The sequence below is a fragment of the Podarcis gaigeae genome (assembly GCF_964106915.1).
Source record: "Podarcis gaigeae genome assembly, chromosome: 15".
Lineage (NCBI taxonomy): Eukaryota > Metazoa > Chordata > Lepidosauria > Squamata > Lacertidae > Podarcis > Podarcis gaigeae.
The window spans coordinates 32,867,451-32,881,141 of NC_139692.1; the positions used below are offsets into that span (position 1 = coordinate 32,867,451).

Here is a 13,691-nt window from a genome sequence, read left to right on the forward strand (position 1 = left end):
TTAATAGCACCCCTGGCTACCCTAGAACTTGAATCCTTTTATTCCGTTTTTTGTGGGGGGAGTTATGATAGCAGGAGCAGTAATCAGACTCACAAAAAGACTGTGCACAAAAATCAGCAAAAGGAAAACCAGTGGCTTTACTAGCAGAAGATCGGAAGTTCATCTGTGCTTCAACTAGTGAGAGAGGAGACATTCAATTCGATTCAGTTCAGTTCAATTCAATCTGCACTTGAAAGAACCTACTTAATCTACACTGTAGCAATATGTCTTATATATAACTGGACCTTGGAGCTTTTTTAAAACAACAAGAAGTGGTTTATAAATTTTCTAAGTAAAATATATCTAACTAGGAGCTGTCACCACTCCTTGCTCTTCTGGTCAACCCCACCAAACCTCCACCCCTTTTCCATCCCCTTCCGCCCACGCCAACCAATTCCAAGGCAAATATATCAAAATCTCATTCTACAAAGCAATATGCAAACCAAAAACTCAGGCATCTCTCAAAATCCACACATCTCTGAATTTTGCAAGGCAGTTCTCCCGCTAACTCATGTGGTCAAAAATGCACATGCCTAGTGCAAAGTGTGCCTAGGAATGCATATATTAGAGAGAACTACATATAGAAATGCACTGAGAAAAATTGCTTTGCAAGATGTGTATGTTGGGAGAAATTGGGACCAAAATGCTCAAGGATTTTCCAAACCTCAGGAAGTTTCTGTTGAAATCTGCTTCCCTATTTCTCCCTGTTTCGTTCTAGTCCCATCTTTTCTGCCCCCATCTTTTACGTTTGTAGGGAATTGTGGAATGACCGCCCTTTTCTTTCTGTAAGACTGGCGTTCAAATTTATCATTCCCAACATTCAGAGCTGTATTCCATCTCTCTGGGAATTATAGCCAGCCGTTCTTCACCCTCCCCAAATTGGCTTCAGCAAATCCTGTCGTTTTCCAGACTTGCAGCAGCCAGTCAGTCATCCATTCCTAATATTTCCTCACCAAACTATCCATTGCTACCTCGCGAATTACTGCTAATCCTGTTCAAGTAGTTATTAATTTGATGTCTGTAAAGTGTGCTTTATAACCGTAAGTGGGCCAATAGGCAATATAATTCCTCTTGCATGGCTGGCGGGCTTGAAACTCAACAGGATATTAGATCATATTGAGCATGGATACAGTGTCAGCACTCCATGTATACAATAGTCCTGTATGATGGGCTTGTTTGATTGCCCCAGTGTTACAGTTTGGTTCCAAAGCTGGCATTTGGCGGCTTGGCTGAGAGTTCCCAGCTGGGATGAGACTTAGTAATAATAATAATAATTTTATTATTGGTTCCCCACTCTTCTGACTGGGTTGCCCCAGCCACTCTGGGCAGCTTCCAACATGTCTAAAAACATAAGAAAACATCAAAGCTATAAAAACTTCCCTATACAAGGTTGCCTTCAGATGTCTTCTAAAAGAGTTACTTATCTCCTTGGCATCTAATGGGAGGGCATTCCACAGGGAGGGTGCCACCACCAAGAAGGCCCTCTGCCTGGTTCCCTGTACCAGGGACTTGGAACCAAGGATGGTGCTGGCTTCTAGTTTCTGCTCTTACCGGTGACCATAGATTAATGCAGATTTGTCCCAGTCGCTGAAGCATTGGAGTGGGCTTGTATGTTCCTGCAAATAGGGCCAGGGAGCTCCTGCCAGCCTAGCAGTTTGAAAGCACACCAAAAAAAGTGCAAATAGATAAATAGGTACCACTCCGGTGGGAAGGTAAACGGCGTTTCCGTGCGCTGCTCTGGTTTCAGTGTTCTGTTGCGCCAGAAGCGGCTTAGTCATGCTGGCCACATGACCTGGAAAACTGCAGACAAATGTCGGCTCCCTTGGCCTGTAAAGCAAGATAAACGCCGCAACCCCCGAGTCATCTGCGACCAGACTTAACTGTCAGGGGTCCTTTACCTTTTAAGACCTTTTGAGGCTCTAAGCACTGAAAACATTGCGGTGCCCTCTACCCCCTCAAAAAAAACCCCACCCTTGTAATTAAAAATAAAAACTGTACTAAAGTTATTTTTTAATGACGCGGAGCCCACATGTATGCATGCCTAAATTAAGATAGCCACATTCTGGATTTTCTGATTGCAAAGGTCTCAAGCAGCTCATCTAAGTTAGACATTGCAAAGGTAGGTAAGATAAGTCAAGCCTCTCATGAAATGTTCCCTGAGGGTTTTTGCAGAGCAGTAATTGCCAGTTAGAAAAATGATTGCTGCTTCAATGCTTTTTTCTTTTCTTTTTAAATGTCAAATTATTATTAATTCAATTTATATGCCGTCCTTTATCAAAACATTAAAAACACATTGCAGAACATCTGTGATAAAATCATAATGAAAAGAGTACTGACAGACAGCCTAATCCTAAAGTATCATCATGATAACAGTCCTCTCCCCCACAATTTCACAAGCCATAGATTCTTTAATAGCCATAGGCCCGGCTAAAGAGGAATGTTTTTGCCTGGCACCTAAAGGCATGTAGTGATAGTGCCAGGCAAGCCCCTTTGGGGAGAGCATTCCATGATCAGGGAGCTACCACAAAAAAGGCCCCGTTCTATGGGGTGGGGGACATAGAAAAGGGACTCTGATGACGAGTGCAGGGTCCGGGTCGGTTCTTACGGGTTCAAATTCTCCCCCCTCCCTAATTCTTCCCCCCCCCTTTTTTTCTTTTTGTACTGGTGTCCTAAGCACTTGCTGTGATTTCTGCAGTGTAGGGGTTTGGCCTAGATGACCCTTGACCCCCCCAACTCTACCATTCTATGCTTCTGTTGGGTAAACTAGCACTGTCTGCAAATGGCATTCCTGCCATGTGTGCAGTTATCCTTTGGCAGTGAACAGAATAACCCCCTACTTGTCCATATCTCTGAGGCTCAGGAGCGACTTCAGCTTTTTAGGATCTGCATGCCATCACACACTGCTGTCACCGTTACAGAAAACGTGCTATGATCACATCCCTTATTCCAAACGGGTGTACGCTTCTCAGCTAGTTATATTCTTGATGTTGTCATGTGCCTTATTTAAGACTCTGTAATAAAGACACACGCCCACACCCCAAAATATGTCGAGAACACATAGAGGATAGCATTTAAATCCACGCTGCCACATCTCTTACTTTCCCTGCTTTGTACCCAAGCCACCGGCCCATTGTCTGTCGACGTGTATGTGTCTGTTGTGAAAACCAACCTGTATTTCTCCCTAGGTGTGTGCATGTCTATGTGTACATGCACAAACCCCAAAGCTGAAAGCATGAGTCGTACACAGCGATGGCATTCGAGACCATTGCTGCACTGTAAATATGTACCATGAATATAGAGAGAGCCTATTTAGGGTGGGGCGGCGGGTTGCATGCTTTTGTACTGTACTCTGGAAAATAGAAAGGCAGGGGATGGAAATTCCAATAAAAGTCCTTGGAATAAACCAATTGTCTGATGAAGTGATTGAAATGGAAGCCCATGTAGATTCCTTTGGGCATTTCATCAGGGAGTGGTGCACTTTTAAGCCTGTAGAGCTTGAGACTCTTAGGGTCGTAGGTTCTAGCCCTGTGTCGGAGAAGATTCCTGCATTGGACCGGATGACCTTTGGGGTCCCTCGCCACTCCCAATTCTATATCACACTTGCCTTGTGTGTTCTGGCCTCTTTTTTTGTAGAAAATCAAGACAGTTGTAGTGAGAGATTTAAGGCTGCAATCTCATGGAGGGCATCCCAGGGACAACAGGATACTTCAGAATCCCCTTCCTGATGCTGCAGATCTGATGTCTGCTCCCTGTGGCCATGGAAACATCCCCAGCCCTACCAAGGTTGGCGCTTTAATGTTGGTAGCTACAAAGAGAAGTCTCTGGGGTGGTTTAGGAATGTGCCAGGGCGGGCCTGGAAAACCACTGGGATGAAAAAGAGCCAAAGATCTCCGGGTCTCCTGACATACCCCAAACCGAGGAGAGACTTGGGCCTAAATCTTTCCCTCCTGTTATTTGCAATGGGAAGCAAAGCTATTTTTTAAAAAGCAATTTAAAAGGTTGGAAACAGAGGGACATACCTGTTCAGCTTTTACCACACTCCCCATAGGCTCTCAGCCTGAAATACCCTTTTCTCCCACTCACTTTGAAATAGGATGTGCCAAGTTACGAGGCGCTCAGAAGCTTGCTTCTATGCAACATGGCCTGTAAAAAGGGTATTATTTAAAAACACTTTCAGAATTCCCTTGGTGCCCTCTGCTGGCCTAAATATTCAATAGTTTTGTTTATGCATTGGATGGACTCCAACCACATTTGTTTTGTTTTGCTCCAAGGTGTAGCGGTTTAGGGTTGCGGAAGGTCCAAAGACCCGTTACTATTTCTGCGGCAGGGACTGTGTGTGTCTCCAGCATCCTAGAACCAGCCAAGGGTTGACGCTTCTTGGCCACAAAAAAGAAATCTTTCAACTCTTTGTACTGATTGGAGCCAATCAGAGTGAAAGGAGTCAGTCCCCTGAGGATAGGCTCCTAGGGTCACTCTGCAGAAGGGGCACAGGAAGAACATCAAGGTATTGTTCTGCATGATTCAAAGCTAAGCATTTAGGAACCCTGAAAACACAAGGCGCCCCAGTTTCAAGAATGTGCAAGCTTTGCTGCGTACAATGGAACTTCAGCGGAAACACAATTTAGGTCACTAACATTATACTGGAGCACTCCAAATCATTTGCCCATGTCTGTGTACGGAAAGTAGATCCAGCTGAAAGGCAACATGTGGAGATCGGTTTTCATCATTGCAGTGTATTCCTAAGTAGCATTGTTTAAGAGGATTGTATAATTTTAGAAGGGGGTATAGCTGTGAAGATGTAACTAACTATCATGACAGGATCCTGCACTTCTGACTCTGCCGCTTACAATAATGTGAATACTCACAACCTGCCCTTCACCAAACCGTTTCAGGCTGGAGTAAAACACGAAATCAATATAACAAGTTAAAAGAACATGTAACATGAGACCAGAGTTAAAACCACAGATGTAACTAAGCAGAAATGCACCGTTGATTTTGTGTTGTGCAGTTTAAAGCTTGGTATGTCAACTCACAGTGTTGAAGCATGCCTTTATAATCCCATGAAACTAACGAAGGCGTTACTAACTAGAGTAACTAGAGCACACCTGGCTGGAACTCCTAGAGGGGCTGGTTGTTAGCAGTGGCACAGCCATCCTGTGTACATGTGCACACACACTCAGCTTGTCCATCTAAGGTGAGGTCTGGGTGAAAAAGCAACGAACAAGTCAACAACACTGTTCAATCTACACAGACAAAAGCCTTCAACTGGTTTTATTTTGAGATCATTTTCTTTTCCTTCTTCAACTGTTCCAAAAACCCCAACCACACTTCCAAGGGCGAGAGGAGGCTACGGGGTTTTACAAAAACTTCGAAGCAGATCTGTATGACGCCGGTCAGGTCGTGAACAAGACCGCTGCAGGGTTCTGAAACAGTGACATCTTCTCCTTCCAAGGATGCATGTTTAACACACACCCCGTGTGAAGCTCCCATTTCTCACTCTCATTCCACAGCGTTTGGAAACAAAGTCCAGCCTTCAGTGGGAAGAAAAAAGCAAAGGAAATTGAGAACCCCCCCCCCCCGAATATACAAGCCCTGACACTCTTCTCAGCCTACTGGCATTTGACAAAGAGTTTAAGGTCTTCGAGGAATCGAATGTATTCCCGGTGCTCCAGCGCTGTGCTGAGGTCAACAAGCTCATCCGCAAATGTGTTGTCTACCCCTCGGTCAGCCAAGAAGTCCATCAGGTGGTCATACAGAGCCTAGGAATATAATGGGATTTAGGGGGGCAGGAAGAGTGTGTGTGAGTGTGAGTGTCACAAAAACGCAATAGCTGTTACACTCCTATCTGCTAGGTAAACCTGGGTTTGCCACAAACATGTACTTGGGAGCTCTGTGTAGCTCCCAACCAAGTGCACCTGTGTGATTCAGGAACTTTTCACATTTTTCTGGAAAATCCACATGATTCAGTGTTGAGCTCTTGCACAGGACATAATGCATCTTTCTAACACGATACCCAAGAAAGACATGTGGATGTCCTTTCATTGGGTCCTTTGCAGTGCACAAGACTTCCTTACACACTCATATTAGCAGGTTTGCTAATATTAGCAGGTTTGATAGGCAAGCTTGCAGCCAGACTAATCTGCGTTTCCGTAAAACTGAAAATACAGTCGTGCAAAATAAGAGCACCACCCAAGCGCATGTACCCTAGTTATACAGCTGCTCCTACCCAATCGAGAGAGTCCGTGTTGAGGGTGTAATTATTGTCTCTCCATTCTGAGTCTCCGGTGGGCTGGAAGCTGACCTCTCGGATAGAGAAGATGTCGCTCTCTTCTTCTTCGCCAGGAGCAACCTGATTCGTTTTTTAAAGGGGGTGGTTAGAAACAACCCAGTTGGCAGGAATGAAAAATAAAGTGGTGGGTGGGTGGCTTTAAGATAGTTTTGTATTAAGCTTTTTTTGGGGGGGGGCTTATGCTGGTAGATGCAGAGCAGCTAAACAAGGTCCAATCGTGGGATGCTAAGCCACACTCCCCCCCCCCCGAAAACCCTTCGCTCCAACCTGTGGGCCTGGCAGAAGCACTCTCACTGCTCCCCCAAAGTGCATGACATAGGGCTTCCCTCCCATACCGTATGACAGTTCTCCCCACGGACCTGATCCAGATTTCACTGAGACTCCTACCCCCCAATAGCTGGGGGTTTTTCTATTCATTTATTTAATAAAATTTATACGCCACTTCAATTGTAAAAAAACAACCTCAAAGCAGTTCACAAAAAAGATAAAACAATAAAATTATCAGTAAGAAAAATGGAACAATAATTTGAGGCTTTCCAAATGTTAAGGTAGCAATAGACCAAAAGCAGATTAAAACTGGGGTCAACTTTCTAAACATTTCCCTAAACAAAAATGCCTTTTAAAAACCTCTTTTAAAATGTGTGAGTTATTGGGTTGCTGCTGATTATGCTGATTGGGTTTGATTTTGATTATGTATTTTGTGGTTTTATATTTTGATTTTATTCTGTGAACCACCCTGAGACCTGTGGGTATAGGGCAGTATATACAATCAATCAATCAATCAATCAATCAATCAATCAATCATGTTTTTATCAGGCACCAGAAAGAGCACAGTGAAGGCCCCTGCCTGATGCCAATAGGCAGGGAGTTCCAAAGTGCGGGTGCTGACACATTAAGAGATGGATTTCTTACAAATGCAGAACAGGTATTGTGTGGTACCCGAGGCGGGCTTCCCATCCCTGTAGTAAATACATTTTCTCAGCCTGGGGCCTTCCAGATGTTCTGGACCCCAACTTGGATCCACCTGAGCCAGCATGGCCAATGGTCAGGGATGATGTAGTTGGGATATAGAAAACATCTGGATGGCAGGCAGGCTGATGAAGAAAGCTGGTTTACTGTACTGTAGGGGTAGAGACGTTTCTTCCAGAGTAAGGGCCACATTCCCTTCTGGGCAATCTTCTGAGGGCCACATGGCATGGTGGGCGGGGCCAGGAGCGAATGTGGGCGGAGCAACACATGTAAATATTAATTTTCTCAGGTGGGTTCGTTTATAAACTCGCACACCACTTTCTATCCTCCCTCCAGGCTAGCAAGAGGTGGGATCAGAGTTCAAGGAGCCAGTGTGGTGTACTGGTTAGCGTCTCAGACTAGAACCTGGGAGACCAGGGTTCAAATCCCCACTCGGCCATGAAGCTCATTGGGTGACCTTGGGCCCGTGGCTCTCAGCCTAACCTCCCTCACAGGGTTGTTGTGAGGATTAAATGAGGAGGGGTGAACCATGTACACCCCCTTGAGCTCCTTGCGAGAAAAAGATGGGATATAAATGCAATAAATAATAATATTCCAGCCAGGCCTAAAACACCTGAGGGGGACATGCAGCAGGGGCCAGGGAATAGCATGGCCTTGGGAAAGGCCCCCAAGGGCCAGAAAAGGGGGCTCAAGGGCCACATGGCCCCACACTTTCATTTCGAAAACAACACCCACCTCGTCCTCAGGATAGTGGCAATCCAGCACAAGCGTCTGCTTGGTGTCGTCTTTGGTGACTTCTACAACGAAGTTTGGGGTTGACGTGAGCTCAGGCTAGAGAAGAGAAACAAACACCTGTGTGGGCCTCTGAAGTAACAGTGGCCGAAGGATGCTCTGCTAGCAAGAGCAAGAAGGGAGGTCATGGCTGCTGCTACTCTGGATACAACCCACCCAATAGTGGGATTGGAGAGCTGGAAAAAAAATTCACACCTGGCGACCAACGCGGCCCTTTGGTTTCAGATAGAAAATGGGCAAACGCCCGGGGCACGTATTTTCACAGCCCTCTAGCAACTATGGTGGCTCGTTTACCAGAGACAATTTAGCGTTAACTCTGGTGCCTCCCTTAGAGAAGGATTCTTCCTCGTTTACCTCTTGCTCATCTGGCTTCTGCCCTTCCTGAGCCTCGTCGAAGCTCGGTGGGATGCTGTTGTTAATGTTGAATGAAACGGTGACCCTGCAAGACAGTGGACCCGAAATCAGCAAGCAGAGATCAAGACAGAGCAGCCTAGTGTTCTACTCCACATGCTGGGAAGCTTTGGGCCTCCAGTTGCCGCTGAACTACAACTCCCATCAGCCCCAGCAAGTGTGGTCAAGGATGATGGGACTTGCAGCTCAGCTTCTGGGTTATTCCAGAGGCATAACTGTACCCCACCCCCAGCTGTCCCCCTCTGTGAAAATTCCTTGCACGCTTACGTTTCACCAGCTACCTTCCGCACTAGCTTGGCCTCTGTGCCGTGCACGTCCAGCTCCCACCCTCCGGACATCTTGGGGAGGGACTTGTGCTTCTGGATTTTCTTCTCTTCTTTGATTTCATCCGTGAGGAACTCTGCAAAAGCTTTGTCACCTGCAGGTTGTGGGGTGGAAAATAACAGGTTTTCTTCCCTCTCTGACACCACAAACCAAAAACTCGTGATTGATACACAAAGCATCACTCTCAAGCCATTAAGGAATTTGCTGTTTAATAATTTTGGCAGCGCCACCGGGTCTGCGCCCCAAGGAGCTTGGAGTACAGTCATACCTCGGGTTGAATATGCTTCATGTTGAGCGTGTTCAAGTTGCGCTCTGCAGCAACCTGGAAGTAACGGAGCGTGTTACTTCCGGGTTTCACCGCTCGCGCATGCACTCAAAATGACATCACGCGCATGTGCAGAAGCGGTGAAAAGCGACGCACGCGTGTGCAGACGTGCTGTCGTTAGTTATGTTTGCTTCTGGATGCAAACGGGGCTCTGGAATGGATCCCGTTCGTATCCAGAGGTACCACTGTATAACATTTTGACAGCGGGCATGACTAATGGCAAATGCTGGTCCATGTCCTAAAACTGTTAAGGAGCGATTTGGAAGAAATGTTATTATCATTATTAAATGCTGTCACCATCATCACCAACATCATTATTATTTTTTGCACATGTAATCAGTAGATACTATTAAGCTGACTGTATATGCACACACTATTTGAATCTTTGAGTTTAAGTGATTTTTTTTATTCCAAATAACTAGCAGCAGTTAATACAAGTACAGTGGTGCCTCGCAAGAGGAAATTAATTCGTTCCGCGAGTTGTTTCGTCTTGTGATTTTTTCGTCTTGCAGAGCGCGGATTCCCTGGGTATTAACGGTTGTAAGAAAAAGGAAACAAACTCACAAGACGTTTTCGTCTTGCGAAGCAAGCCCATAGGGAAAATCGTCTTGCGAAGCAACTCAAAAAACAAAAAACCCTTTCGTCTTGCGCTTTTTTTGTCTTACGAGGCATTCGTCTTGCGAGGTACCACTGTACCCCACAGCACTTATTATGCAAACCAAAACTTCAGAGCTAAAAAACTTTACTGTTTTTGTTCAACCCTACAAACCTGCTAAGCATTTACTCAAATCCCCATTTTTTTCAACTGGACTTATTTCCATGAATATTGGGTTGCATCCAACACAATCAGAGCAATCTCACTGAAATCAAAGGCCATGACTAATAGTGGGTCTACTCTGAGGAAGCCTGACATGGGATCCACCTAGGCCATGGCTGTAGTCGCTTTTCAGAACTATTACTAGAGATGCAGTGAAGCCCAAGTCCTCTGCATGTTTACCTGGGAGTAAGTCCCCCTGGACTAAATGAGGCTTACCTTTTGAGTAAGCATTTATGGAATTGAACTGCCAGATTTTCTTTTGGAGCTAGGGAACACGTGCTCCATCCCATCCTGCCTGACCCTGGTCAGGCCTCTGCCCTCAAACATCTTCCCAGCTCCTGATCCTTTTATCAAATTAGGTAATTTAAAGGCTTGCAGAGAGCCAATGGTTAGTGTCCGATTGGGAAGACCCCAGGGCTCGGCCATGCAACTCAAGGGTGTGACCTTGGGGCCAGTCACTGTCTCTCAGTCTAATCTATCTCCTTGGGGAGTTGTGGGCAATAAATGCGGAGGGAGAAAACCACAGACCTTGAGCTCCTGGGAGAAAAAATGTGGGATGGAAATTCAGTAACTGCTCAATCCCGCTTGGTGGGGGAGAATGAGGATGAACCCATATCCGTTATTATTACTATTTTTTTCAAAGCCTGCCTCCCCCTGGGCGTAAGCTCCTCTTGAATGGCAGGCACACGTTTACTCGCGAGCAGCCCGATGCCGAGGGGGATTCTTCGCGAGCAAGCGCGCCTTGGCTCGCAGCCCAGCCCCCAAGCACTTTTCCCAGGACAAAAGCTCGCTAGGAGGAGGATCGCGGCCGTCTTTTTCCTCGGACGCGATCCCCAGAGGCCTCAAGGGGGGCTTCCTCGCGAGTAAGCGCCGCCCGGAGCCCTGCGTTCCTTGCAAGCGACCTTCTTCCCCCTTCCCCTGCCCTCCGCGCGTAGCTCACCATCGGTGTGGAGACCGCCGCAGGCGCAGGAGACGGAAGGCGAGCCCGGCCGGAGGAGGAGGCGGCTGGGGCCTTGGCCGGCGCCGCGCAGCACCCACAGCGAGCGGGTGAAGGGCCGGGAGACGGCGGAAGCGAAGGCGAAGGGCGGGCCGGGAGGCGCCGCCGAGCTGGGCTGCAAGGACAGCAGCGGCCGGGGCTGGATCGGGCGGCGCGCCACGGCGGAGAGGACGGCGGAGCGCAGGGCGCGAGCGAGCAGCATGGTGGCTGGGGATCGAGGGAGGCGGACACACGTGGGGAGAGACGGGCCGGAAGGGAAGGAAGGGCCAGGAGGGGGAAATCCTGACCCGCCTCTTTCCCTCCCGCCTGCTCTGCTTAAAGGCGCCGCGGCGCGCAAGGCAACGTCTCCAAGTGAGCTCTCCAAAACGCGCGGGCCTCTCTGAGCGGTGAGCGCTTTGCGCATTGAAAAATGAGGGAGGAGAGTCTTCTCGCCAGTGCCAGAAAACCCAGATAGGCAGGGAAGGCACCGTCCTAAGGGCCCTGCAATAACGGCTCAAAATAATATAGATTTGATCTCGAAATCAGGGCCGGGTTTAGGTTTGATGAGGCCCTAAGCTACTGAAGGTAATGGGGCCCTTTATATGTCCAGCTGTCCTTTGTCAGCAACAAATAGTGGCTGGTTTTTGGTGTTGAATATATGCTATATGGTAATTTATGGACCTAAAAGGTATCTAAAGCCATTTGCACATAACAAAATGTGTATTTTATCAAAGTAATTGTTGAACTGAAGTACAATTAAGAAGAAGTATATTAATAGTGAAATACAATTAAGAAGAAGTATATTTAGGGAGCCAAGAGAGTGGGGCCCTAAGCTATAGCTTGTTTAGCGTATACGTAAATCTGGCGCTGCTCGAAATATAATTACAATCGAGGATTAGGAAATGATTTGTGAGATTTCAATTGCCTAGGGGCCTCTATAGGGCACTGCCCCTAGCGCAGCATCCTGCTCTTGCAGTGGCCAGCCAGATAGATAGGTGCCTGTGGGAAACTGCGAGCAGAGCCTTCTCCCTTCCTGTGCTTTCCAGTAACTGGCACTCAGAAACTGCCTCCGACTGCAGAGGTAGAGGATGGCCATCATAGCAGGCTAGTAGCCATTGACAGCCTTGTCCTCCATGAATTTGCCCGTCCTTATTTTACAGCAATCCAAGTTGGTGGCCATCACTGTGTGAAGACGTCCTTGCTGTTACCTGTCCTGAATCTTCCAGCGTCCGGCTTCATTGAATGCCCACAAATTCTAGTGACATGGGAAAGGGAGACAAACTTCTCTCTATCCACTTTCTCCATGCTATGCAGCTTTATAAACTTCCATCATGTCACCGGTCTTGCCTTTTCTCTAAACTATAAAGTCCCAAGCATTGTTACCTTTCCTTGTGGGAGTCACTCCATCCTTTCATAATTTTGGTTGCCCTTTTCTGAACCTTTTCCAACTCTCCAATGGACTTTTAGAGTCGAGGTGACCTGAACTGTACCCAGTACAGTGGTACCTCGGGTTAACAACCTAATTTGTTCTGGAGGTCCGTTCTTAATCTGAGGAACCACTTTAGCTAATGGGACCTCCCACTGCCACCGCCATGTGATTTCTGTTCTCATCCTGAAACAAAGTTCTTAATCCAAGGTACTATTTCTGGGTTAGTGGAGTCTGTAACCTGAAGTGTCTGTAACCTGAAGCATCTGTAACCCAAAGTACCACTGTATTCCAAATGTGGTCCTCACACTATACATTTGTGTAAAAACTGGTAGGTTTCAGTTCCTTTCCTAACGGCGCTCAGCATGAAATTTGTTTCACAGCTGCCACACACCTCCAAGGTCTTGTCTGGTCAGTCACCATCAATTCAGAACCCGTGAGCATAAATGCGAAGCTAGGATTTTTTTGCCTTGACATGCATCACTTTACATTTGTTTGATGTTTGCCCTGAACAGTAATTGTGGGTCTTTAAGGACAGTTATTTTATGCATTCGTTGACTTTGGGAATTGCTTTGAGTGATGATGTGGTTTTAGTTGCTTTTCTCTTCTTCACTGTTTGAGGCAGAGCGATTCATAAATGCAATCAACCTATCATATGATGCAAATATGAGTGACAAAAAATCAGTGCAAACAACCACACACACAAAACAACTTCCAGGGCAAAAACCAGTATTTAAAACTACTAAACCCCAGGATTCATTGCATTGTGGGGGTTGTTAGCCCACATCAATCATACTCTCACTTAAATGGAAAAGCTGACAACCACCACTTGGCTACTTCTTTAGAGAGGTCTTTTTAAACTTGTGGAGTTATAAGTCGGGTCTCGCAAGACCTCCTGCAAAAGGTGGCATCTATTCTGCCAACAGCTCTTATTATCCCCGGATACCTGGAAGTGTGTCCGCAGAGTTTGCTCCTGCACAGAATTGTACTGAAAATTGTGATCACTGGAGTTTTCAAGGCAGATTCCCATGGAAGTGGAACTGCAACCAAAGTTGACAGTGCTCACTATCTATGGTTTTCTTTCCCCTCTAGCCTCAGAGATGATGAACTGATTACTTTGCTGGCGCATACCAACTTCTGAGGCTCCCCTCTATGGAGTCTAGTAGCTACTAGGTTGCTGGTAGAAGGTCTGCTACTAAGGATTGAATCCTAGACTTTCTACATGTCCCACTCTGGTCCAGCCAATCACTTCTACGGATGTAGCTCATAATCAAGGCATGAAGTCAACAGCCCTCCTGGTCTTTCTGCCTAGCTAGCACCTTG

At 46.7% G+C, this 13,691-nt stretch overlaps 2 protein-coding genes across 3 annotated transcripts in view; one reads left to right on the forward strand and one right to left on the reverse strand.

Annotated features, from left to right (window-relative positions):
- CAMKK1 (calcium/calmodulin dependent protein kinase kinase 1) overlaps positions 1 to 3,442 on the forward strand; it is an 84,528-nt gene extending 81,086 nt beyond the window's left edge. For both annotated transcript variants that reach the window (XM_083714592.1, XM_083714591.1), the window contains exon 17: positions 100 to 3,442. The gene's annotated coding sequence lies outside the window, so the exon portion shown is untranslated. The remainder of the gene's footprint in view (positions 1 to 99) is intronic.
- A 1,834-nt stretch (positions 3,443 to 5,276) lies between these two features.
- On the reverse strand, positions 5,277 to 11,281 carry C1QBP (complement C1q binding protein). Its single transcript, XM_083714923.1, has 6 exons — positions 10,907 to 11,281; positions 8,768 to 8,918; positions 8,444 to 8,528; positions 8,033 to 8,128; positions 6,266 to 6,388; positions 5,277 to 5,798 (listed from the first exon to the last, which is right to left on the reverse strand). The coding sequence occupies exons 1-6, from the start codon at positions 11,163 to 11,165 to the stop codon at positions 5,649 to 5,651; spliced, it is 864 nt and encodes a 287-aa protein (XP_083571049.1). The 5' UTR covers positions 11,166 to 11,281; the 3' UTR covers positions 5,277 to 5,648.
- Between the last annotated feature and the right edge of the window lie 2,410 nt (positions 11,282 to 13,691).

What these genes read in the sequence shown, in the direction of transcription:
- C1QBP (XM_083714923.1), bottom strand. Translation starts at nt 11,165, where the DNA reads ATGCTGCTCGCTCGCGCCCTGCGCTCCGCCGTCCTCTCCGCCGTGGCG. An exon ending in CGGAAGGTAGCTGGTGAAAC is followed by an intron (nt 8,529 to 8,767) that starts GTAAGCGTGCAA and finishes ACTGTCTTGCAG; the next exon opens with GGTCACCGTTTCATTCAACA. An exon ending in GCCACTATCCTGAGGACGAG is followed by an intron (nt 6,389 to 8,032) that starts GTGGGTGTTGTT and finishes AAAACGAATCAG; the next exon opens with GTTGCTCCTGGCGAAGAAGA.